Source organism: Triturus cristatus, chromosome 9, assembly GCF_964204655.1.
Source record: "Triturus cristatus chromosome 9, aTriCri1.1, whole genome shotgun sequence".
NCBI lineage: Eukaryota > Metazoa > Chordata > Amphibia > Caudata > Salamandridae > Triturus > Triturus cristatus.
Window position 1 is genome coordinate 1,171,815,130 of NC_140592.1, and position 26,396 is coordinate 1,171,841,525.

Consider the following 26,396-nt stretch of genomic DNA (forward strand, 5'->3'; position numbering starts at 1 on the left):
TTGTACGAAATTATTTAAAATTTCTTCGTCAGATTGCGATAAATCAAGGCATTTAATTATATTTATATATGCCTCTTTTACCAGTTTCCCAGTAATTTCTTCTGGGTTGATCGCCTCCCACTTCAATGTATAACCATTTGTCCTACCTAGCTCCAGCTTATTCTGTGCGAGGGTTGTCGCTATAGCATCCGTTGCCGGTTGACCCTTTGTTCGATATAGCTCTAATCTAAGAGCAGAGTGATCACTTAAAAAGTTTATCAGTACCTCACATAACCTCACTCGGGGGGACAAACCTGACGAAAGGAGGATATAGTCTACTGTCGTACTATGGCCCCTGCCCACATAGGTTGGTTGCAAAAGATTTGACCCTGGGATTAATTTATTAGCTATTTCAAGTTCTAGATCTACTAGCACGTTATTCATGGCAGTCCCCACTTTGCCATGAGTAAAGTGCATAATGGGGGCATTATCTTCATCCACGATTCCACATCTGTTTTTCCCAACATGTGGACATGGATGTAGGTTCAAATCTCCACCACATATAAGGTGGACTGGCCCTTTACCAGCTGTAGAATTATTTATCAATTTCTCCTTAATATTAGAGATAAAAGACAGAAATTGATCGTCCTCTAGATTATTGTATAGATTAAGCAAGAGGATAGGCTCGGTTTTATTTAGAAGAAGCTTAAATAGTTGAAAATTTGGGTCAGACGCAACTAAAGATGTTTTAAGATGATTTACTGTGTTAGCGATATAAGTGGTCAACCCCCCTTTAGGTCTACCAATACTGCCTCCCAATGCTGGCGTAAAGTATGTTTGGAAACCCGGGAGATGGAGTTCCGTCAGAGACCAGGTCTCCTGCAGACATATAATTTTCCCCTGCTCTAAGAAGTTTGCTGCCGAACCATCTTCAATTTTGGAGCGAAGCCCAGCTATGTTCCAAAAGAGAATAGTTAGCGGCTGTGGTTCTGGATTTATCACTACTTCGTATTTCGGGGAATTCACTTTAGGATTGGGCATTAAATTTGCCCAAGTGTGTCTCTCCTCCGATCTTTCATTCGTGAGGTCCTTCCTCAATGTCTCGTTGTCCTCCAAAACTTTATGAACACTATGAAATGTACTGATCTCTCTTGTGATGTTTTTGGTACTTCTTTTTTGTCTTGTTTTCACTTGCGCATTTTCATGTTCTCATTCATTTTTCTTATTCTTATGCTCTCCTTGTTCTCTTCTTCTTTTATCTTCTTTTCTATTTTCAGTAAGGGGGATGTGTTATGGTCATTCTAAGAGCTGCTCAGCCTGGTAATTCTATCTCCATGGTAGCGTCTAGTGTGGAGACAGTTACTACCGGGGAAACTGACAGGCTGGCAGCTGGAGTTGGTGGTTCTACACTTCAAGAAATAAAAGTCTAAGAAAACTTACCAGTGTGACTCTTTTCAACAGAATGCAAACCCTGACCTCTACTAACTGGGCATCATGAAAAGGTTGGCAATCCCAGCATCCACTTGACATACCAAGCTATGCGGAAGTTTGGACAGTCATGGGTGGGATGGGTGGTTTGTGAGGACTGGTACAAGGACTAGTAGGGCTAAGTGTAATAAATAAATTAAGTAATCAGGACTTTATCTATGTGTCCCTTATCTCAGACATTACTTGTAAGGTTTACCAAAACAAACCCTGGACTTTGGCTGATCAAATGAAAAAGACACTATACAGTGAGGCACAGTACAACATCGAGTGGCTTTACTGAATTTCATACACTATTCTAGGCAACTGTAGTAGGAAACCCGCCTTTTTTGTGTGATCATCCCATATTATGCCCTTTTTTGCTAAACTCTATATTTTTGTTGGCTTTAAAGCTCTGTATGCTTATCCCTGCAAACCAGTGGTAAAGTGCCGGTGCACCCCTTTAAACATGGTTGCATTTGCATATTCCTCATTAGTGTGTTAAACTTATCTATAAGTCCCTAGTACATGCTAAGTGTACCCATAGCCTGTAATTTAAATGTTACTAGTGGACAGCAGCATCTATTGTGACATCCGGTGCTGCCACTACAGTAACAGTATTAAACATATCTTCAGGCCTGGCTGCAGCAATGTAAAAATTGCAATTCGGCCTGTCGAAATAAGTTCTTTTGACATGTCAAAACCTCCCTATTAAATATTAGAAGGTCACCCCATGCAAGATCTTGTCGTCCGCAAGAAATTTAATATTAACATGTCCTTATAGGTACTGACACCCAAAGGCTATTTTTCTCTGTGTCAAGTCTAGTTGTCATGTAGAAAACTGGAGGACAGATTAAAAATCCTTATACTGTATTTCGGAAATGGGACTAGCTGGAAAAATAATGAAACAACTATTTTTAATAGATATTAAAATCCATTGTACTGGTGAGTGAAGTTGAATTTCAAAAAAATATCAAGGAAAAAGTAACTTTTAGGTAGTTACCTTTTCGTTGCCTACAGTTTCTAGGAGGTAAATTTGCATTTGCTCTCCCACTTATGCCAGCTAGTAATTAGCATCTGAATTGGTGTGAAAAAGGTCCGAAGTGCCTCCCAGGATCAAGCAATAGGCTGACTTTATTGGGCAGAGGTGACCCCTCAGAACCTGACAGAATATTTGGGGTAGGGCTGTGAGCATCTTTTTTGACATTACAGTGTCAAATTGCTTGAATATCAAATCCTAGTTGACAAGTCTGCTGGGTTTACACATAACACTGGGGACTCACTTGAAAGGACGGGAAACAGGATGCCAGAAACATTTCTTGTTTGTCCACTGTCTTGTTGCTGGGAAACCCAGTTTTTGGTTTATTGGCCCAATGAATGCCCCAAACTAGAGTTTAGTGATAGATGTGCACCCTCAGAGCCAAAGTTTAGTGTGGTCAAAGACTTTTGCCATCTTGAAAATGCCCAAAGTGGGTATGGTTGACCCAAGGAACATTTGCTTCATTGGTTAGGGAATACCCAGGAGTCCTTCCCACCCCCTAGCTTGTGCCAGGCACAAATGTGGCATCTCCTGGCACCCCCTTCAGAATGCTCCTGGACCTGAGGAAGATCAGAAGGCGACTCAACCTGTCTGCGACCTGAGAAAAACCCTGAGGAACTGGCTTTGCTTTCTTCTACTTAAGACAGACGAGGAATCGAAGGGTCTTCAAACTAATCTTCAGATAATACTGCAGGGATACAACAAGAGGTCTTAACTGCAACTGCCCAGCTGACCAGTGGCAACTGGAACCTGTTGTTGCCCTTTGCCTAAAACACTGTGAGACTGTAAGTGTCTCTTGTGATGTCTTTGGGTGTGGGGTGGCATCCTGAATGCTAAATGATGCAATCAATTTTCTTTCTGAAAAACCATGTAGAATAATTTCCCGATCTTGATGGAAAGGTGAAAAAATGCCAGGAACTAAAATCTGGATCATGACGAATGTGAATGACTTATTTAGAGTGCAGGCCAGTGGGAATAAACGTCTCCTCTCCATGGAAGGTCCTGCCCTATATCCTAGCTGGAAGAGTTATAACATATATCGAAGAGGGAAGAGCAATCATGCAGCATACTCATTGACTGATTGTTACCAAAGTATTACAGCCCTGAACTGCTATTCCATGAAACCCAAAAGATGGTCAGATTGCCTAAATAATGAGACATATCAAGGTAAAAACTCTTGAACACTAAAAGATACAATCAGTTTTCTTCCTGGAAAACAGAAGAGGGCAAGAGTATCTAGCCCTTCCCTGGCTAAGCTCTTTGAAGCGAGCTTCACTCTGCCATTTACAAAAACGCGAAATAAAATAAATACTGTTGTTTACCGAAGGTGTCTTAAGAATCTTTAATACATTTGCATCCAGGTGGGATAACCAATATTCCATTTCCTCCTCGGTCTCTTCATTGATCAGTTGGGCGGCTGTCATGGCTTACAGCGGAAGGTAGTATAACTAATAGGTTTAAACCATAAATACAGTATGACACAATAATTGCACATACTACTGCCCATGATTCAGTACAATTGGTATTACATATAAAAACATTAGGGCAATTACCGTATGCCAAAACTAAGCAAGATAGCTATAGCACCTACTTGGCTGAGCTACAAAACTGAATGGTATTTTAACGCTTAGATTGAGTAGGTTGGAAAGGTGTGTGGTATTCATTGCACCCATGAAGTATTATTACCCCAGCATAATTGTGTGTGAGTGTGAAATTGTAAGAATTGTTCATGAAGGTATGAGTAGAAGACATATGTTGACTTTGTGCAAGTTGAGAAGTGGGCCATGGATGGAGCAAAGGTTCTGGCCCTTGTCCTTTACCATGGTCTAACAAAAACCACCCACATCCTCCTCGACCCTCTGTTGAAGATATTTATGTAGCCTTCATAAAGAAAGGGAGAGCGATGGATTTTATGTTGCTTCCTGATGGCCTGATTCTAGTGAGTTGTGCTGGCTCAAGGTTAGCTCCTGCTTGCCGGAGTTGCTTCTTTATATTCCTTCCAGCGTGTGCGTGTGTTAGTGAAGATGGGGAGGCAGGGGGAGGAACATCAGTATTTGGGACCGCCTTTTGCTTCCTAGATGCTTACGTCTGGTAGCCTAGACTGGCTCTCTATACTACTTCCAGTCCAGTAGATGGGAGTGGGACAGCCTCTAGATGGATATTTCTGTACTTGTGAGAGGTGTTGCTCTGTAATTGGCTCCGCATAGTCCTTCCTGTGTAAGGGACCTTTCGTGGATGAATGTCTTTTGCTTCCTTATTTCCTTCTTCTAGTTGGTGTTGATATATGTGCTACTTGACTTTCACTGACTCCTTGTGGTTGCACTTAGCCTCTTATACGTCTGAGTTGAGATCAATAAAATGGGTATAGTTCAGTTGGGTTTAAATGAGCGCTCATTATCAGCACCTTTATGAGATTCAATTAAAAATAAGCTTTGTAAATGGTTTTATTACAATAGTCTTCCACTAAGATGAAAGATGACACTGTTACCCATGGGTGGCTCGTTTTCAATGTCCGGCCTTTATTCACACCACTCCTTGGAATGTATCAAAAGATGATCATATAAATGCATTATCGATTTAATGCATCATGGCAAATTCAATCACCTCAATGTTGGGTTTCAGAAAAGGGGCGGTTCCAGTGCATTTCCTGAAATTGTGGTGGCTGGCTTCATTGAATCTGGCCAGGGCAGTGCGTTCCATCGCCGCGATCCCTGGTCTCAACATAGATCATATTGGTATTGATTTTAAAACACCATGGCCATCAGCTGGAGTTTGTTAGCAGTGATTGTGTCAGTGGTGTGACAATTGAGTTTCCTTGCATGTAACAGAGTTGTTATACATAGAGAAAAGTGACATCACTGCATCTAGCATTGCAGTACTTCCCTGCTCAGGTAATTCATGCTTATTAGTGCCAGCAGAAGGCTGTTTTGAATCCCCATCTTTAAATGCCGAAACACAGTCTCAGCATGTCTTTCCACATTCAAATCTAAATTGACAATAGTGTCCAGATTTCTGCTTGTGGTAACACCATAATTGTCTATTGCTGTCAATGGCCTAGCTGTCTCATAATGAGGGACACTTTGTTAATCCATTTTATGTGGAATGTTCAAGCATTTCGTTTTACATTTCAACATACATCTGCCCGCTGGCTGCCTCCTGGTGTGTGAGAAGGAATGCTTTTCAGCTATCTGTAGATCTCTGATGCATTGCACTTTGCTACTATTGCTACAACAGTATGTTTTGCTTTACCACACGCCAAGCCTTCTTCCCCTGAGGCATAAACAGTGTCTATAGTGAGAGGAACATTGGTATGAAGATGACAAGTAGACAGGTAAAATGTGCTAGCAGGTGCATGCTGATTGGATACACGGTGGGCGGTGTTAGGGTAGGGCTAGAAGAGCCTGGGGGTATTGTTCTGTGCAACACCAAAGCTATTGGTCGCAGAAGTCTGTGTCTGGAAAGGGAGTGACTAGAGAGGCAATGAACCTGCATCTCATGCAGCATGTACAGCAAGGTTGTTCGGCAGGTGGGGAGCATGTAGAGAAACTGTATGCAACTACAACAGGTTGTTACCAGAATGAGGGAATAATCTTTGTTTATGATCTACTTTTGATAGATTTGTCAGTCTAATACATCAGTGCACGTTTGGTGAACTGCAGGCAGATGTGCTGTTTGGAGATCGTCAAAAAACTGTGTCAGTTTTGTTTTCTTCTGCTAAAAGTAGTATTTGACCTTCTCTTATCTAATTGTTTACGCCATGGATTTGCCATGCTACTCCTCAGTCCTTCGGCCAAGGTAAATCCCTGTGTTATCATGGGGTTACCACAGTATGTTCAGTGAAGGTCAATGTTACATGCTCAAAACTAATCTCTTAGTATCCGAGTTACACTGTGTTATGCCCTGCATAGTATTTTCATATCTTGCAGTTTCCCAGTTCTCCTGCTGTTCAGCCACAGCGTGTGTTTGGAGTAGAATGTTGAGAATGCTGTGATGCATAGAACGTTGGGAGTCTGACTGGGTGAGAGATGACAGTTACAGATGGGCTGAGCAGCAGGCAGGCTGCTCCTGGTGGGGTTTGATACATCAAAGGGGGTTTGCTGTGACATAGTACCAAGGACTGACCACTGGGCTACCCTACTTACCTTATCCTGTTACCTGTTCTACCTGTTTGATGTACCTGTGAACCATCTTGCTGTACAACTGGAATAAAGGTACTAAAAGATCTTACATGGCTAACAGCGTCTACTTCATGTGAGAGTACAACACACTGCCCCAGTATTTTTTGGGCCATATGCCTATGCCTTCTTCTACAACCCTTTACCAGTGTTATGGTGCCCCCTAGTGAAGGCCATGTGCTATATAAATGGCAAAGGCAATGCTACTCTTTATCTCATTGACTTTTTGCCTTCTAGCGTCTTTGAAATGCCAGTGTTAGTGCCCATACTTCCTAGGACACATTCCCACCAACACGCCACACTGCCACCGTTCAGGACTTTGCTTGGCTTCCTCCAGCCTCCACCGTGCAGCTTCTGTGCTTCTTCAGGCTGAGCCTGGCAGTTGTGGCTCTGATCAGCATTGCATGACACTTTCCATTTGGCAGCAGTCGTATGATAATCCTCTGCACGCTATGCCTCTGAGTAAGTTACCGCATATTCAGCCACTGCAGCTCTCCATGGCAAAGTATCTTTCTTGCTGGTGCACCTGGAAGTGGAGACAGTGCTCCTCTCCCCACAAGTGTCTCTACTGGAGATATCAAGGTGTTCCGTGGTCAGATTCTTTGGGCTCTAAGTCGGTGGTACCCAGGGAACACCCCCCCTCCCCCAAATTATCATGGGGCAAACCCCGCTGCTACAGAAATGAAAATCTGTTGGGCATTTTAGCCCTTGGTTCCATCTGCTATTCTTTACTGAACATTCTATGGGTTTGCGAGGCTTCTTGCGTATATCTGGCTTGTAGCTGTGTTCGAAACCAGCTTCATTGTTGCTTTTACCCTGGGATTGTCTGTTTGAGCTGCATGGAATTCATTTTATCACTTTCAAAAGGCATTATGGGTCTTATTTAGGGATGTGTGGTGATAGAATATGCTTTATGTCTGCTAGAAGTACTGAATCCAGAGATATGCCCACCCCAGCGAGGGAATAGTGGCAGCAAGTCCCCCTTCAAATTTGTTAAGCGCATTACTAAGGGTCCAGAACTACACTTCTACAAAATATTTAGGCTAAGATGCTCCTATTGTATCATTCCTACCTGAAAGCCCTGTACCAACTTTCAGTAGGAGAAATATTCAATTTAAGGCACTCTACATTCACAAGGCACCACCATGCCACAGATCTTGCTAACTCACTAAACTTTCAATCCTCCTAACCCATTAGACTCCTAAAGCTATTGGCCCACCATCTCCTCCTTGTTCAACTGGCCAAGCACAAACCTTTAGGGGGGGTTCAATATTTTGCATGCAGGGTACTTTCATTGGGAATCTACACCCTCCCCCCTCCGTCTCGAGGAAGACTTACCTTGCTTTAGGAGGCATTATTATTGTTATCTTTCTATGGCCCAGTGCCTTCAGTGACACTTTCAGCCACCCCTTTAGGCACTTTAAGCATTTGAAAAGCAGCATCTCTGCAATACAGTATACTTTACGGTTCACGTTAGGCCCAGTTTACCGCCACAATTTCTTCCACCCTTTGAACCAACCAGAAATCTCTGATATTTCACTTAAAACAAAGGGTACATCTTCAGAACAGCATATCCGCACTTAAAAGATAGATCTTTTCAGGTATTGAGATTCTACCTATGGTTTTTGACCCACACACCTTTAACCCGAATCTGACTTCTGGAAATGTTTGCAAATAGCTGAAGCCATTTTCTTCTTTTTTTTAATCTACTTTCATGGGCATTTCTGCTCAGTAGAAAGGTAAATGTTTAGATATCCACCATAAGGTAGCTGACCTCTGTAACCCTCTGCATTCTTATATGTACTACTCGTTCGTTACTGCTGTCTTCTTCTATCCTAAGGCCATGTGGTGTCAATGTGTAGATACATCCATGCAAATTTGTGAAGAGAGTCAATCCTTTTACACGCTATTTAGGCAATCTGTTGAATGTTAGTATATTGCATCAATTTAGCAGTCAATAGTAGCGTTAGGAGTTAAAAATCTTTTTTATAGTATGAGGATTCAATATTTTTTACGGATAATAAAAATTACAATGATAATTAAGAGTTAAGGCTTATTTTGTTGTTGAGAACTTAATCTGCTGAGTGATAATAAACCCTGTTCAATACCCAATATCTTATTATGTGTTTCTACACAAGTATATTCAAACAAAAGAGAGAGGGCGACCCACACAAACTCGTAGTCCCCCTAGAGCATTGGTATGTAAACAACAAAAAAGCGTAACTAACTAATAAAGAGCCAGCAGCATAAAATCACAAAAAATTATAAAAAGAACCCCCACTCACCAACCTAGTTGTTGACATGCTTCATCATTGGGTTCCCACCAGAGAGGCCAAGTGCCTCCCTGGTGTTCTACAATGCCTATTTACAGCGGAGCAGGTTGTTTTGTGTATAGTGGAGGAGTGCAATAATAGTGAGTGCAAAAAAGATGCGGTTTGAAAATGCCTTGATTTTATCCCAAAAACGTTATTGGCGGAAAATCCGGCATAAATAAAAGAAGGTATATAACTCCGAATTAATCATACCAGTTATATCCTACAGTGAAAATAAAACAATGGTGGTCAACATGTTTCTGCCTCTCTAAAATATTCACCAGGCATTCATCAGGACCAAACCAACACGGCGGTGTGCACGCGCTAAGGCGCACCCTAACCGTTGGTGGAAACTAAAAGACCGCAATACCTCACGGTTTTGTGAACAAGTCTTCAGGATTTCTGAAAACTGCGTGTTTGTAAAGCATAAATTTGTCTCACTACATAGGTCCAAGGAGGGTGGGGGGGCGCTCACTTGTAGTCACACATTTGTCAAAGTGGCGTGCCCTTGGTAAACCTACTGCTCCATTCACAAGGACTTCACAAGTAGCCATTTATGCATTGTGATTTTAGAACATATATGTTTTTGCTTTGGAGGTATCTTTTCTTGTTGCTGTTTTTATAATCATGCACAAACCATGGTTCACCTTTGAGCTTATGTTTGACCAAGGAAGTAGGTATCCAGGCATGCTTTGTGTTTGAAGAACAGCAAACTCTAGTGATTGATGTGATCTGGAAAGTTTCCCTTGCTAGTGTGTTTTTTTTTTATTGCTTTGTTTGCAATTCAACTCAACAAATTGTAGCTACCTATCGCTGTGACTGATGAGCCCTTTGGATATACAGCAGGATTAGTTGTGTTTCCTTAAGTTGTTGTACTATCATTAGGTTCCCAACCTCAAGTACAGCTTTGTAAAGGTTTGTGAGGAAGAGTGCAATACATGTTGGCTATCATTAGACATTGTCATGCTTTTGTTTGGACTTCTACTTTGAGAAACATACATAGAATAAAGTACAAAATAGACCTTTGGTCTCTTTAGAATGTTCTTGTTTATAACTGTTGAAGTGTTATTGTGGTTTGTAATGTAGCAGCCAAACAATGGTAGTATCTTAAAAGGCAAACAGACCGTTTTGTATCCTTGGCGGACCTGTTATATTCATGTCTTGGGGTGAAATATTGACAGTTCTTAAGAAAGCTGACAAACTAACAGCTCTCTAATAACTATCCTTGCACACCTGGTCCCACAGGTTTGTCTTGATCCTGGCCTTGAGGTGTCATGTCTCGTGGCAGGAATGGAACATTAAGTTGTGCTTGCTCATTCGTTGGCCTTTCTGTCAGCATGGGTCCCTTTTTCTGTCAGTGATGTGTATCTTACTGTGACTCCTCCTCAACAAAACCATCAGGTTTTTTTTGCTTCATTACCAGATAAAGTCTTTTAAGCAAAGATACACTAATGACCTTTTAAGTTTTGTTTCACTGCCAGGAAGTTTTGTGAGCTAAGATACCCCAAGGACCTTTCGTAGATTGACTTTTGTGAATTTGTTTAGTACAGATATAATGTCAGACCACGTCCAAAAGGTTTCTTTCATAGGTTATAAAGATACTACAATGAGCTCATGACAATGCTGTATTCTCATTGGTTGGTACACGAAGCGGTTTCTACTGAGAAGTGTGCAGGAGGGAGGGTGTTTGGTAAATAGAGTGTAGAAAGCAGCAGGATCTCTTGTATTTTCCCTTTTTTAATGTAATTGGATGTTGGTAGATGAGTCATGATAGGGAAGGAAGAAGAATGAAGGAATATCTAGAGTGACTGTTTAACTGCACGCTTACAAACCCGCTCATTTTTTGCTGTTCTGTTTTTCAGTAAACTAAAAGCCCTTCTTTAAGGACTCCCTGGGGAGGTTAGTATGAGGCTAAATGCGATTACGTCATTGCGTTTTCCAAAGGGAACCCCATCCCCCCTGAAGTGCCTTCGATCTGCTTGCCAGTACTTATCAAAGGGAATCTGAAAGTTAATGTTCTTTCTTTGTTCCTTAGTACCGCTACCCCTATGATTGTAACTGTTCTTAGCTCCTTACATTTTCCAAACATGGAAGGAAGATCTATTTCTTATCTCTGTGTTGAATTGCTTTTATGTAGAACTCCTCAATGTGGAAGGTTGAAACTTGGAGAAGGGGCATGGACACAGCAATGCATAACATGTGTAGAGGCCCTGCCTCCAACAACCTTAAAAGTTAATAAATAGAATTTCACCCAGCTCCAGAATAGGAGCTTTGGAGCAGGTGAATTTTAGGCCCCTAAAGAAAATTTAATAATGCAAGTAAAGTTCTCAAAATTCACTAATTTCACATTATGTGAAGTTTGTGAAATTCACTAATTTCACATTACGCAATTTTGCATAACTTCTTTTATGCGAATACTCACCTCATCTAAAAAAAAAAAAAAGTCTCTCAGATACCGGCTGGAGACTGGTTCACACAGAAATTGACTCAATGAGAGACATTTTCTGCTCTCATCATTCTCCTTCTTCTGATATCTCGCTAGACATTTTTTTAAAATTGAACTACAGGTTCACTTAAAAAAAGACTCAAAATACGGGCAGACAACGTTTTACTCCCTAAAGCCAGATTCCACTTACCACGTCCGTGGCTTTAAAAAGTCTTAGAAGGTCTTATAAGAGTATTCAATCCATTATGGGACGGGAGCGGGATCCCTTTTAGAAATATGTCAACATTATTTTAAGTCACACTAAAACCAAAAGGATATGCAATCAATTAACTAATTTATTACAGAATCGGATTTAATTCTTATTTCAGAAAATGTGTCTCATACAAGGACTGCACACCCGAAACAGGATCCTATCATTAATTTCAGGCAAAGGAATTAACTTAAAGACCAGGGTTTCATTGGCATCAGAAAGCAATTACATTTGTATTCCTCTTTGTGTATGATGTCATCGTATGGCGTTCTAGGTCTATGAGTTGACTGCTGTGAGCGTAATTCTCCATGACAAGGAGCAGTTTTCTCACTGCTATCAAAAAGAAGTTTACTGTACCCGCTTCATCCAAAGATGAAATATAAAACCATGTGTTATATACCCCTTTGGACTTCAGCCTCCAGAATTGGAAACAGACAATCTTCAAAATACATTAAAATTGAAGAGTAGAGAATACACTATTATACTACATAAGATTTTTTTCAGAGTTTTGATTTGCAGCTGTTGTGATCACGTTGAAAACCTGATTATTTTTTAGATAATTTTTGTTTGCCTTGAATTAGCGTGGCTGAATTTGCAAGTGCATACTTAATAATTGGAACAACTCATACAGAATTGATGATTGCTCTGTCAACATGTAGACTGATTTTGCTCCTCATCATCACTGGATACCTGTTTTGCAGATTGAGTAATCGTAAAATTGTTAGATCAGTGCATGTTGAAGACTAGTGTGATTCGAGAAGCAGGGAGAGAGATCAGCTTCCTTGCTTTGTGTACTTGTGGGCTATTTTTTATTTTGTTGACTGGAATACTCTATACAAAGATGAAGGCCCCGAGCATAAGGCCTTTGCTTGTTTCTTATGTGTGCCTGTGTCTTCTCAGTGCCGTTCTCAGTCGCTTGGTTCTGCATAAACTAATAATATTTGCTCTTTGTTGCTGTTGTCTATGCACACCAGTTGAGGAAGATAAAGATACAAGGGCTATGAGCATGTGAAGATCATAGTCATTGCAGGGCATATGCTATTTACCTGACTTTGCCTGTATATAATATACTAAAAATAAATGTACTTTTAATATAGCAGCATAGCTGGGCAGTCTTGAATTTAAAACGCACATCGGCGTCCTCGTGTCATATGTACGTGAAAGCAATTAGCCACTCTAAAGAAGACGCTAAGGAAAAATCACCGAAATCATAAGGAGGACATCATTCTCTTATGACTTGATTTGAACCTGGAGAACACTGGACTGGGTGGCGACGACCTATAGAAGGATTGCTCTGCCATAATGAGGGTGACCTCCCCACCCCCGACGATGGTAGTGGGTTTTTATAAGAAGAAGCCCTACTGGGATCCTAGTTATTGTATACAGGTCTCTACAAGGATCTTCACCACCTTTACTTTGAGTTACTGTATCTTTGTATATGGGAGAATCAATTTGTTGGTGTTGAAGACGGTGACTATAAAATTGCCCCACCAAAACGTGTCATCAAAATTTATAATACTGAATCTGTGTAAACTGTGGATGCGATAGATGATGATTCGAACACTACATGAAGTGTCCTTCACCACAGATTGAACTGATCAGTATGTCTGTATAGACATTTCTTTTGTCTGTTTTTGTCTCTTCCTGTTTTTGTTTAACCCCTTCGCTGCTAGGCCTCCCCCCCTGTGCTAAGCCTTTTTTTGGCTAGTTGGGGCAGTTTGCACTTCGGGCCCTGTAACTTTGTGACCACATAAGGTATCCACGCCACATTTCTGTCCTTTTCTTCCAACATCATGGGGAACCTCTGGAGGGTCCCAGAAACTAGCCAAAATACAGCTAAATGTAGTTTTTTTTGTTGAACAAATGGGAAAAAGTGCTGCAAATGAAAGTGTCTGGTTTTTTCCCTGCAAATGGTATCAACAAAGGGGTTGTGGGGCTGAAATCATAATTTTCCCAGCTTTCAGGGGCTGACAGACCTTTGTCAGAAAACCAGCATCTTTTACACAGTTTTGGCATTTTACTGGGACATAGCTAATTTTTGTTATCTTTTGTGCTTTCAACCTTCTTCCAGTTAATGGTAGAAATGGGTATGAAAGCAATAATGGATCCTAGAAAGCTATACATTTTAGAACAGTAGACAACATTCTGAGTTCAGCAAGGGGTCATTTGTGTAGATCCTTCAAGGTTTCTTTATAGAAACTAACAGTTGAAAATAGGAAAAATTGAAAATGAGTTGAAAAAAACAGCCATTTGTGCCAACAGTTTCACCTGTAACTTCTGTTAATTATGACAGATGTTTGAAAGCAATATACTGTTACATTCGCTGGACCTTTCTGGTTGTGTGGATATATATAGGACTTGTAGTTCAGCAAGAACCAGACGAACCCAGAGCCAATAACTGAGCAGCATCTTGCAATGTTGTTTTATTATGTAGCGGGTATATAGCTATTCATTTGGGTAAATATATATAGTGAAAAAGCGAGATGAAAGACACCTATGTATTTCTGTAATTGGCACAAAATGTAGAGTTTAGAAACAGTAGCTATTTGCCCATTTCCGAAATTGTGAGTACCCATACTAGCATGAGAATTATAGGACATTTTTCAAAGTGACTTCTTTTTTACACATTGTTTTTCATTTGGAAGGCAGATATGCATCGAAAGTCAATAGGTAATAACAGTTGCTCTACAATTCTGTGTTACCCTGAGTCTCCTGGTACCTCACTTGTGTGGGTAGGCCTGGTGCCTGTGACAGGAAACGGCTCAAAACGCAACGTGGACACACTTCATTTTTACAGTGAAAACTGACCCTTTTTTTGCAAAGTGACTAGCTGAAGATTTTGAACCCTAGCTCTACCGGCACCTAGGGAAACCTAGCAAACCTATTAATTTTTGAAAACTAGACACCCAGGGGAATATAGGATGGGGTGACTTGTCTGGCTCTCACCAGGTTCTGTTATCCAGAATCCTTTGCAAACCTCAAACTTTGTCAAAAAAACACATTTTCCTCACATTTCTGTGGTGGAAAGTTCTGGAATCTGCGTGGATCCACAAAATTCCACCCATCCCGCATTCCCCAAAGTCTCCAGAGAAAAATGGTACCTCACTTCTGTGGGTAGGCCTAGTGCCTGCGACAAGAAACAGCCCAAAACGCCAAATGGACACACCACATTTTCACAGTGAAAGTGTTCCCTTTTTTTGCAAAGTGCCTAGCTGTAGATTTTGAACCCTAGCTCTGCCAGCACCTAGAGAATTCTAGCAAACCTATACATTTTTTAAAACTAGACACCCAGCGTAATCCAGGACGGGTTGACTTGTCTGGCTTTCACCAGGTTCTGTTACCAGGAATTACTTGCAAACCTCAAACTTTGTAAAGAAAAACACATTTTCCTCACATTTCTGTGGTGGAAACTTCTAGAATCTGCGTGGATCCAGAAAATTCCACCCACCCCGCATTCCCCAAAGTCTTCCGAGAAAAATGCTACCTGCCATAGGCCTAGTGCCCGCGGCATGAAACCGTCCAAAACGTATTGAGGAGACATCAAAATTACCCATCACAAAACTACCTGGTTTTGCAAGGGTAGTCACCTGGGTTTTTGGGAAACCTACCAAACCCACACATTTCTGAAAACTAGACACCCGAAGGAGTGCAGCATGGTATGGCTTGCGTGGACCCCCAACATTTTCCTACCCAGAATCCCCTGCAAACCTCAAATTTAGCTGGAAAAAACATTTTTTTTCTCAAATCTCTGTTTGAGAAAGTTCTGGAATCTCCATGGATCCACAATTTTCCTACCACCCAGTGTTCACCCAGGTCTCCCGATAAAAATGGTACCTTGCTCGCGTGGGTGGGTCAAGTACCCACGACAGGCAAGGGTCCAAAACGTATTGAGGAGACATCAAAATGACCTATCACAAAACAACCTGGTTTTGCAAGGGGGGGTCACCTGGGTTTTTGGCCCCGCTCTCGGCGGCCATCTTGGGAAACTACCAAACCAACACATGTCTGTGCCTAGTGGGCTTTCTGCTGCCCTGGGGAGGGGGGAAATCTGGGGCTATTGCCTCTATATGCCCCCAAGGCGGGCAGAAAGACTCTGGCTATTTTTTGGGGTGGGTGGGAACACTGGGATGCCCATTCTGGGCAGCCCCCACCCCTACGTATAAAAAAGCCAGCATAATCGCTGGTGCCTAGTGGGCTCGGGGGGCAGATCAGGGGCTACTGCCCCATCTGCCTCCTGGGGGGGGGGGAAGAAAGACTGTCATATTTTTGTGGGCATTGGCATACCCATTCTGGGCAGCCCCCACCCCTGAATTTTGAAAAAAATATACCCCTAGTGCCTAGTGGGATTCTGCCCCCGAACACTGGGATGCCCATTCTGGGCAGCCCCCACCCCTACGTACAAAAAAGCCAGCATAATCGCTGGTGCCTAGTGGGCTCGGGGGCAGATCAGGGGTTATTGCCCCCATCTGCCTCCGGAGGGGGGGGGGCAGAAAGACTTGTAATTTTTTGAGGGTGAGGGCATTGGCCTGCCCATTCAGGGCAGCCCCCACCCCATCTCCCTCCTGGGGGGGGCAGAAAGACTGGCATTTTTTGTGGGTGTGGGGGCATTGGCATGCCTATTCTGGGCAGCCCCTGCCCTGAACTTTGGAGAAAAAAAGTCCCTGGTGCCTAGTGGGCTTTCTGCCCCATCTGCCTCCCAGGGGGGGCAGAAAGGCTGTAAAAATATTATTTAGGGTGAGTGCATTGACAGCCCCCACCCCTACGTATATGTAAAAAAAAATCCCTGGGGCCGAGTGGGCTTTCTGCTCCCGGGGGGGGGGGGGCCGATAAGGGGCTATTACCCCCACCTGCCTCCTGGGGGGACAGAAAGTCTTACGCCTTCTTTGGGGAGGTACAGTGGGGGCATTAGCATGCCCATTTTGTCCAGCCCCCACCCCTGGCCCGTAAAAAGAAATCCCTGGGGTCTAGGGTGCTTTCTGCACCCCGGTGGGAGGGCATAAAGGCTGTCTGGCAAAATTAGATGGGGGAGCAAAGACCCTTGCCAAAGGGGCCGCTCCCCCTCCCTGGTGGCTAGTGGATGGATCCCTGCATGGGGATCGCCCTTCTGAGATCCACTAGGGAACCAATGGAAAGGGGACATTCTCCCCTTTCCAACGATACCCCTCCCATGTTTTTCGGTAGTCGGGGGGGATTGGGGGGGTGCGAAGATAGTCCCACAAGTACCGAACCTGTGAAACTGAAACTAAGTTTCATTTTCATTGTAATGATGACAGCGCACCATGCACGTGATTGTCATTGCAATGAAAACCCTACCCATACTTTGGGAGCTCGGTAAAGCTTTTCCCCACCTCCCAAAGCAAAAAAAAAAAAAGGGAAATCCCTCTGCTGTTTACAGCAGAGGGATTTTTTGAAAGTGTGCTCATGACAGAATGGTTCCGTCATGAGCACACTTGAACTTGTGCTCATGACGTAACAAATTCCGTCATGAGCATGGAAGGGGTTACATTTTGTTTTAGATTTATTTTATAAAATAAAGTTTTGCGCCGTACTGTGAAGATTTTAATTGCAAGGTTCCTCTGTTTTTAAAATAGTTTTTAACTCTATGAATGGCATGTTCATTATGAATATCATTATGACGTTGTAGATTTACACTTTGTAAGGTTTTAAAACTAGAATTGTCAATACGCTATTAAAGTTTTGGGTCTTTTAAATACTGCTGTGGTACTGGATTTGTAGTGGTAGCAAATTGCCCAAGGGTTGAGGGAGAAATGTTATATATATATATTTGTATTGATTATTTCCCAAGGGGAGATTGAACCTTATTGCTGGGCAGTGAGAAAACAGCTCACGGCTTGAATACTAGTCAGGCTAAATAAAGCTCTGTACTCACTCATGCACTCTTTCATTTCTATATTCCCTCTCTAGCCAAGCAGGAGGGACTAATGTATTTCCTCATAGGTTAGATAACCTATTAATGTGTGTAGACGTGCTAACTATTGTAAGATGGCTTACAAGGGTTACTTGAAAGTTTAGAAAAATATGGTGTCACCATTAGGTAAGTTTTAAATGTGTAGAGAACAAAAAGGTTGGAGTTTGGTAAGATACAGGGTTCATACTTGGTGGATGAGCAATGCTAAATTAGATGTAGATAGTATTTGTTTTATTGGTGTCATTTTTACATGTTCTTTCACATGACCAGTGACTTTTTTTTCAAGGATTGTAAGCACACCTCTAAATGAGGAGGTGTCCTCTTTGGTAAAACTGGATATCTGGAGAGATGTCTAATGAAAAGAGTATATTTCTGGACGGCAAAACTGACTATAATCTAAATAAGGGAGAGTTTGGTAAATCTAATGCTAGTAGGGCTTAGTAAAGATATGTCCAAGCATCCCTCCATTTCACTACAAGTTCACCCTGGGAAGAGGATACCATGTGGATCCTTAATGCAGGGATGCTGCCTGCTCTTTGAGGCAGACATCAACAAGCATTGGCATAGCCAATAGGTTTCGCCTTTGGGACCTTATAAGTGTTTAGCCATGCAACAGTTGCATAACTAAATACTTATAAGGTCCCAAAAGCGAGACCTATTGGCCATGCAAAGCGGCCGTGCGGCCGTGAAAGTGTTCGCGATCAAACATCAAGGCGGGCGTGCTGCCGCGAAAGTGAAAGTAATCGCGGTAAAGCGCGGCGCGCGCGCCCGCGCACATGCACTATAGCTCTAGGCTGGCCTGGTAGCACTTTTTGGAGCCCTCTAAATAAGTCTCGCCAGACCAGCGCATGCGCTGGGTCAGGCGAGACCTAAAAAGGGAAGCTGTGTTCTTTGTCTGACGCTCTTCAGGCCTATTGTGTCCATCTTGCGTAAGTGTGCCTGCGGAAGACTAGCCCGCTCCAGGATTGCAAAGGAAAAATGGCCTTTACAGTTTTTTCTTCCATCTGGTTGACTGAAGGGTTTCACCAGCCAAAGGAAGTGCTAGACTTAACAGGGCTGTACATTTCCCTCTGGAAGCAAATCTTTTCAATGTTACTATGTGTATCTTTAGGGACTGAAGCCTGGCATTCCAGCGGAGCCAGCACCACCGATATTCGGTGGTCCAACCAGAGTAGCAGCGGGCCACAGCTCTCACCCAGATGCAACATTTATGGGAAGAAACGCAGTACGGGAGCTACAGAAACTCTTCCAGGTAAGAGTTGTGTGACTTGAGTTCAAAATTATAGAGGAGAAAGACTTCTCTACAATGGTCTCTCACTTTTAATGACTGAAACCTCAGAAGTTTCCAAGATGGACCTTTTGGGGGGTATCACTGTGAATGTCCAAAAGAAGATATACTTTCAAATCCAACCCAGTGGTTGGCTACGCTGTATAGGGGAGTGCTATAATCACAAAGACATGTACATACACACAGAGACCACAAACATACGCTCGGGGAAGATGCACAGGGTTGTAATGTATCTGCCATAAGATGGTGTGTTTTAAGCACTGCTTAAGCATGTTTCAGTGCTATCGTTAAGCACTAGAAAAAGAAAATACATTTTAATTGCAATAGGTATGTTTCCGACTGGAATCGATTATAGATCAAAATGTTACGTTTTAGTCGATCACTTTATTTTCTGTTATTAAAAGGTTGTAAATATTTGTAATGCAAATGGTTAAAAATAAAAAACAAATGCACACCCCTGTCTAGTATTAACCATTTAGCATGTTCTCAACGTCATATTCTAGTTTCTGGTCACCACCAGACCTGCAAACACTACACAGTTCTCAGTAAAACAACTTTCGGTCTAGGATCCCCTGCTCCACTAATGGCTCCCTTCTGCTTCTCTGAGATGGGTCTGCACTGAATTTAGTACCTCAGAATACAGTGAGGTGCCCCATACAGGGTGCATGTCTAATATCGGGGGAATTAGGCCAATGTGCAAACATTTGAATTTTGGAAGTATGACTGCTTTTACTTTTACAGCCATAGATAGTAAAATATGTATTACAGTATTGCAAATTGGGTGGTGTTGTCGCATGCAGTAACTTGCCTACCATGCTTAATTGCCTACCATTAGTGTGGCAGGAACCACCAGTCGATTGCAGACTGCATATTTTGATTGAAAAGTCCTTTCGCCATGCATCCCTCCTATGTTGGGCAACGGTAGACACGACAAAATAGGTTTAACATCATGTATGATGTGCCAGCCTGTCACTATTGTGGTTGCAGCTTCTTCAGTTGCAATTTCGTATGTAGCAAGGAAATGCAACATGCCAGGAAAATGCAGGTAGTAACAGGTTGCTTCTAGTACTACTGAGGAACTTGGATGTGACAGACTTTCCTCAGGGGGTACACCGTGTGGTAGTAGAGCAAGCCTTAAAGTCCTGGGGTGCAAGTCATTCATGTGATCTTTCAAGCTCTGCTGATTTTTTGGGTTGCTCCCCCACTCTAGGAAACGTGTAATTATGTGCTAGCAGTGGTTCTCAGGGTTTGGTTTTATGAATAAGTTTCTTGTATTTCTATATTATATGAATTTTGAGTATATTCTCCTGTTGTAATTTCTGTGACTTGAGTCAACAAAAATGAGAACTACAGGCTTAAAAGAAACAGGCAGTGTTGTTAGCAACAATTGTGGGTTTGAGTCAGAAGATACCAGATATGGATGGGCCGTACCATTTCCACTGTGGGAAATTCCATCTGGGGTGAAGATATAGGGGAACTCAAACTGAAAGTGCCTACTTGATATTACCCAAGCTGACTCGTCCTTTTAAAGCTCGGGAGCAAACAAGTGTTGGCTCTTAAATTGGGATTGCAAGGTATGCAGGGAATTTTATTCTGATAAAGCATTTTTTTGCCACACAAATTTCAACAGGTAAAGCCTACCATAATGTGTGCAAAAAAAAATTGCAATATTCTGAATTTTGCAGATCCGAACGAAAAAACCAAAGTCAGCATCGCGTTCTCCTCCAGTCCTACGAAAAAACAGATCCTCGTGGTATTCATAGTACTCTGGGAGGGGAATCTCCGAACCTTGGAAGAGGGCTTAAATGGAAGGACTTCCACCTGCTGAGTGAGCTAGGTTTTGTGCACATGTTCTAACACTGTGTGCCCGAGAAAATGTTGATTTTCTATTTTTGTATCCTGGCCCAACAATGATAGGCCGCAAATATAAAACCAAACAACAAAGAAATCAGTAGTGACTGACCTTCTATTACCGGAGTCTATATCCCCCATGAGTAATGTCACTCCCTCTTTGCAAATCGTGAATCATGTCAACTATCACAAGCATGGTCAATGGTAAGAATGACACAGAATGAAACGCAACAAAATGGATGAGGGTTGCGTACTTAGGGAGGCTTCCTAGACTTGCTTCCTAGACCTGCCTGCCCCCGACATCCCGATGAGGCAGACTCAGCCGGTGGGGGAGGGGCCCGGCGTACTGGATCTGCGGCCTTTCCTCTGCTGAGAACTCCTGGGAGACCGGGGCCTCGGCAGGGGACTCTGTGAACCTTGAACCTGGGTATACACCCTGCGGAGCTGCGTTTACCCAGCAAACACCCTTCTGAATATGTTGGAGTTTTTTCTGAGCTTACTGAGCTTCTAATACAATGAATGATGGCCAGCAATTGAGACTTGAACATCCCATAGTATAGAACACTCGCGACCGGGACAAGACTAAATAACGGCGCAGATCCTTCACCAATAGCGCGACCACGGACGCATTCTGGGGGGCGCGATCCAACAAAAACGAGTGTCGCACCCTCCTGACCCCGCAACTGCCATTCCTTTACGGATCTGAGCCTGCGCTGACTTCGCCACTTACTTTCGATGCTGCTGTTCCTCCTTCAAATTTTGGTAACTTTACCTTCCCATTCAGGGGAGGTTTTCTCTCTGACGGTTCGGTTTTGCTTGCATTGCCCGCCATTTTGTTGTGAGATGTTTACCTCCATGATCTGGACCCTCCATCTTGCGACTGCAACTGACACTCGGACTGATCCTCACTGTTGGTCAGCGCCTTCCTTCCACCACCACCTGAACACCTGGCTGAAATATGGCAAGAATTTCCTGTTCTGTAAATATGTAATATATATAATTGTCCAAGCCCAATCACTGTTAAAATGTAATCATGAGTGAATTTGTAATTTGTGTGTATATATATAACTCTAACCACTAGTATATGTAGTAGACCATTGTACTTACTACCACTCCTCTGTGATTTTAGAGTTTATCTGTTTGTATCTCTTCCTTGAGTGACTTTACAACTTGTACTTTTGCAATTTTTTTCTGTTGATATCTCCTATGTAACTCTTGTAATCCAAAGTCCTTATGTAACCCAACTCGTTCTTTTGTAAAGCGCTCTGACACCTTCGGGTAATGTTCGCGCCATATAAAATCGCATTAAATAAAAATTAAATAAAAAAATGCAACTGGTTTGTGTTTTGGTGGACATTGGAAATTTAGAAGCAACAGAGCAGACCTTCCGTCTCCAGTAAATCATGCTATAGTTTGGTTGAATGCACTCTATTTCAGACACTGAAACCATTTTGGAATTTATTGTGGAGTACAGAGAACATTTCCTCTGCTTTATTTCTCGTTGTGGTCTATTCTTAAAAGTTTAAAAAATATAGGAGAGCCTGGAATCTAAATCTGTTCTCTGTTGTCTTTTTTCCAGAAACCAGATGGTTTGCCAGTTCACCTCAAAGGTGGATATGCAGATAAATTACTCTACCGGATAACGATGGTGTTGGCTCTTGGCGGCACTGTCTACAGTCTTGTGGCCCTCTACCTGGCCGCCCAACCCCAGAATAAGAAGTAGACAAAGGTCAAATGTTTTCTTCAGTTTTTCTTTAAGTAGTGTCGTACCCATGGATAAAACAACTAATGTGAAGCCCAACATGCTTTTGTTCTCAGGGAATGACCAGTTTGCTTTCTATATTTATCTCATTATTGTTAGCATTTAAATAGAGCGGTCCTGGAGCCATGGGCAGTGGAGTGCTTTATAGATAACCAGAAGTACAGTAATAGAAGGAAGAGATTAACAGAGGTGTGGGAGGGTGAGAAAACATTTAAGATGTTAGAGTTGAACTGATATGCTCATGGAGGTGGGGAGGGATTTACAGATGGGTTTTCAATTTTCTCCTGAGTTGTAGAATGTTTTCATTAGTCCTCAGATCTTCAGGCATTTAATTTCAGTGCCTCACTGTGGGTCATGAGAAGCCCTGGCGTATAGTCTTGGACTTTTTACTTTCCAGAATTCTAGAAACAGTTGCTATTGGTTTCTGGTACATCTATCTCCCATTTGTTATTGGTTTCTGGTACTACTAACTCATATTTGTGTTCTGCCATTTGTTATTGGTTTCTGGAACTTCTATCTCCTCTGGAGATATTGAGTTCGTCATAAAGTTTGAACAGCAGCCCTAAACATATAGCTTCATGTCTGATGCAGGCCATTTTGGAATGTATTCCAACATCTAGGGGGAGCCAGTGGAGATATTTCAGGATGGGGTTGATATGATATGATTTCTTGGCAGCCATGACAGGGCGGGTTCCTGTGTGTAGGATGTGTCTGAGAGGGGCAGAATTGGGTTTGGGGAGCCCAGCATTACTGCTCTCAATGTGTATTAGGTGCAGGGCTTGAACTGCGATCCTGAAGTCTTACACTGGCATGGAGAGCTTGATTTTCTTGAGAAGGTGGAGCTGGAATAAAGCAGTTTTGGTTAGTTTGGAAATGTGTGTTGTCAGGGATATAATCTGATTGATAGTGAATCATAGTATATTGGCATTGGGCGCCAGGTTTGGTGCGAAGCCTAGGTCAGCCATTTATGGATTGGAGAAAGCGTGTTTTGTGAATGGAGGAGTTGGAGTTTAGTCTTAGACGGGTTGAGTTTGAGAAACCATTTCAAGACTGTGCCATCCATTCCTGTTCTTGAACAAAGAATTTTCTAACAGGGTTCAGTGATTTCTGTCAATATATTTAATAGCGACTCTGCACAAGTTAAGGGCCGTAGTGAAAAAGTTAATGTTCTTGCAGGTCCTACTAATCTAGCCTTTCACAACATCTTTGGAGTGCCTCTTGGATTGTAGTCTGTGTATGGCTGAGAGCTCTTCACTCACCTTTCGCTCCTACATCTCTCTCTTGAGCCTTCCCCCTCCCCTCCTTCTCGCAGTTGCTGTCTGTGCTGACGATTCATCTTAGGAGAGCTGTTTTGAGCGGTTGTCCCTAATATCAGAACTAAGAACCATCGATAAGTCAGTGCAGTTTGGCTGCCATTTGAAGTCTCATTAAGTTATGGGCAGGGACTTTTACGTTAACCACTTGTCTTCAGGGTTCCCAATTCCCTCTACCATGAGTCTTGTTGCTGCATCAGAATCTCTATATCTTCTTGCATTCCTGTCAAGCTTGTGGACATATTTCATGTCATGCAATCATTTTTTTAATTTGTGTGTTTTGTGAAGGGACCATTGTGGGCAACCCAGGATGCCCATCGCTGTTTCCAGCTGAAACACTTGTTTATTATGGTGTAATTTCTCCTTTACATGCTTATTTCGGACACCCTTTGGATACCATTTTCAATGGGGAAATGCAAGACCAACTGAGATGTGTGTGCAAGTATCATTCATAGTGACGTTTCAAACAGGGGGTACTGCTGGCCGCGATGGTGCTGAGTGATGTGAGGCAGAGGTGTGCTGTGCCAGACCGCTCCAACACCTTTTCAAGTTATACCTTCTCTCTCTGTTGGCTAACTTCTTCATTAGAATTACATTTCCTCTACACAATATTTCAACAAAGAATTGTGTTGTGTCGAACGACCAGAGGAATGCCCCAAGTGCCATTAGTACCTGACTTTGTAGCTCTTAATCAAGCCTTTCCCACAAGCACCGTGATGCTGTTCCACAGCAGGGGGCGGTAAGCCATGGTACTCTTTATGATTGTAATGTAAACATTCAAAAGGAAAAGAACACCTATAAAATTGAAAGACTAATTTTGGATTCAGTACATTGAACATACTTTTCAGTGTAATTCTGTGGCCCCCATACACCAGTCACCGCTCCCCTCCCCCAGCGCCTTGTAAAGAATGGAGGAACCGTGCATAATACTTATGCCTTCTGAAGGCCCCCTTGCCTTCTTCCACATTATTGTATCCCTAGTGCATTTCTCAGGAGTCGACTTATACCTCTGTGATACAATCCCACAACTCGAGAGCCACCTCTATAGTCTTCGTTGCCCTTCCTTGATCATTTCCCAAATTCAACTCCCACAACATCCCACAACTATAAAGTTTCAGAAACTATCACATTTTCTTTTTCTTCACTAATTGTTTATTTTTTATTTTTTTGCTAATTACATTTGTCATTTCCGCTCAACTTTTTTATATGTCTCACTTTTCCTTTAAAATTTCGAATCTAATCTCCTCTCTGCCTAGAAGGTTTACCTCTGTAATGAGGATAAGTTATTTTGTGCTCTCTGGTTTATTAATGCTTCCTTTGTTTGGGGCAGATCACAGGTTTCGTATTGAGCCAATAAATGTACCGTTGGACAATCAGAATAGGCGGCAAACAATTTAGAAGCCTGTGGGACTTTCTTAGAACTATTTAAAGACGTGTATATGAACTAATGAATGTACTGTAAGCAAATTGTTCATATATTTATGGATCGCCCAAAAATATTTTTATAGCTCTTCCGAAGCATGTGAGCCCAAATTGACCTTGCAGCTTTTCCGTAATTATTATGCATAATAGGGCATAAATAAGAAAACTCTGATTGTTTTGTGTAAGTGGTATTGTTGCTTAAAATATCTTGTAATCTCTGAAGGACCTTTTGTTTTACAGATCTGCATAATCATAAATAATCATACCCCGATCATGTGAGAGGAAAATAAGACTACGAAGATGGGCCTTGAAAAGAAGACAACGTTTGCGTAGAGGCTCATGCTTCAATGGGAGTTACAATTTGTGTACATGTAAAGTGTGAAACCAATGTAATAAAGAGCTTGTCTATTTTTCTTGTGATGTGGACAATTTGTTTTAATGAATCTTTAACTTGTGAAATAATCAGATTACTGTACACATGTGACTTTTATGTGCAATTTATTCTGCCCAGTAGGCACCTACTGAAGAGTACCACCTGGCTTTAAGATAACAAATTCACGACACTGATGGTGCATTTCCAGATGAATGCCATTTTCCAGTTGGAAATATTGCACAAATGCTGCATTTTGTCAAAAATCTTGTTCTTCCCCTGAGCTTTTTCCAGTCTATATTTCTTGTAAATTTGGTGCCTATAAAAGGTCATAAACAGTTTGAGGGTTAAGCATTTCTAACATTTAATTTAGAACATAATTATTGGGGTACAGCAGGCAACCTTGCGAACATATATATCATATGAGCATATTTACAAAAAGGGTGGTTGAGGAGTGGAGTGAAGTGTGAGAGTAGAGATGATCCAATTACTTGAAGTATCTTTCAAGTTTAAGAAAGTGCACCGGCATCACAGTTTTAGAGGTAGGAATGGAGCAGATGGCACATAGGCCTTGTTGAAGTTCTAGTTTTTTTCGAGAGTATTTAAAATGAGCAGCGCCGTGAGGATGTGCAGGAAGGTTGAGGAACAACATTGGGGTTCGGGTTTGTTGAGTCTGACAGTCATTTGAGAATGCAAGTTTGAAGATAGGGAGCTGGTCGGTTTACGGCTTGAAAATAATAGAACAGGTCTTTCACACCAGTCTTTTCGATGTTGACTGTCAAGAACTCTGGTGACA

The 26,396-nt window shown here is 42.1% G+C and overlaps 1 protein-coding gene across 3 annotated transcripts in view; it reads left to right on the forward strand.

Moving 5' to 3' along the window:
• LOC146799575 (cytochrome c oxidase subunit 7A2-like, mitochondrial) overlaps positions 1–25,643 on the forward strand; it is a 103,424-nt gene extending 77,781 nt beyond the window's left edge. For all 3 annotated transcript variants that reach the window (XM_085628085.1, XM_085628083.1, XM_085628084.1), the window contains 3 exons: positions 18,706–18,846; positions 22,313–22,462; positions 25,471–25,643. In XM_085628085.1, the coding sequence (XP_085484211.1) occupies positions 18,706–18,846; positions 22,313–22,456 (285 nt within the window). In that variant the 3' untranslated portion in view covers positions 22,457–22,462; positions 25,471–25,643. The remainder of the gene's footprint in view (positions 1–18,705; positions 18,847–22,312; positions 22,463–25,470) is intronic.
• The last annotated feature ends 753 nt before the right edge of the window (positions 25,644–26,396 follow it).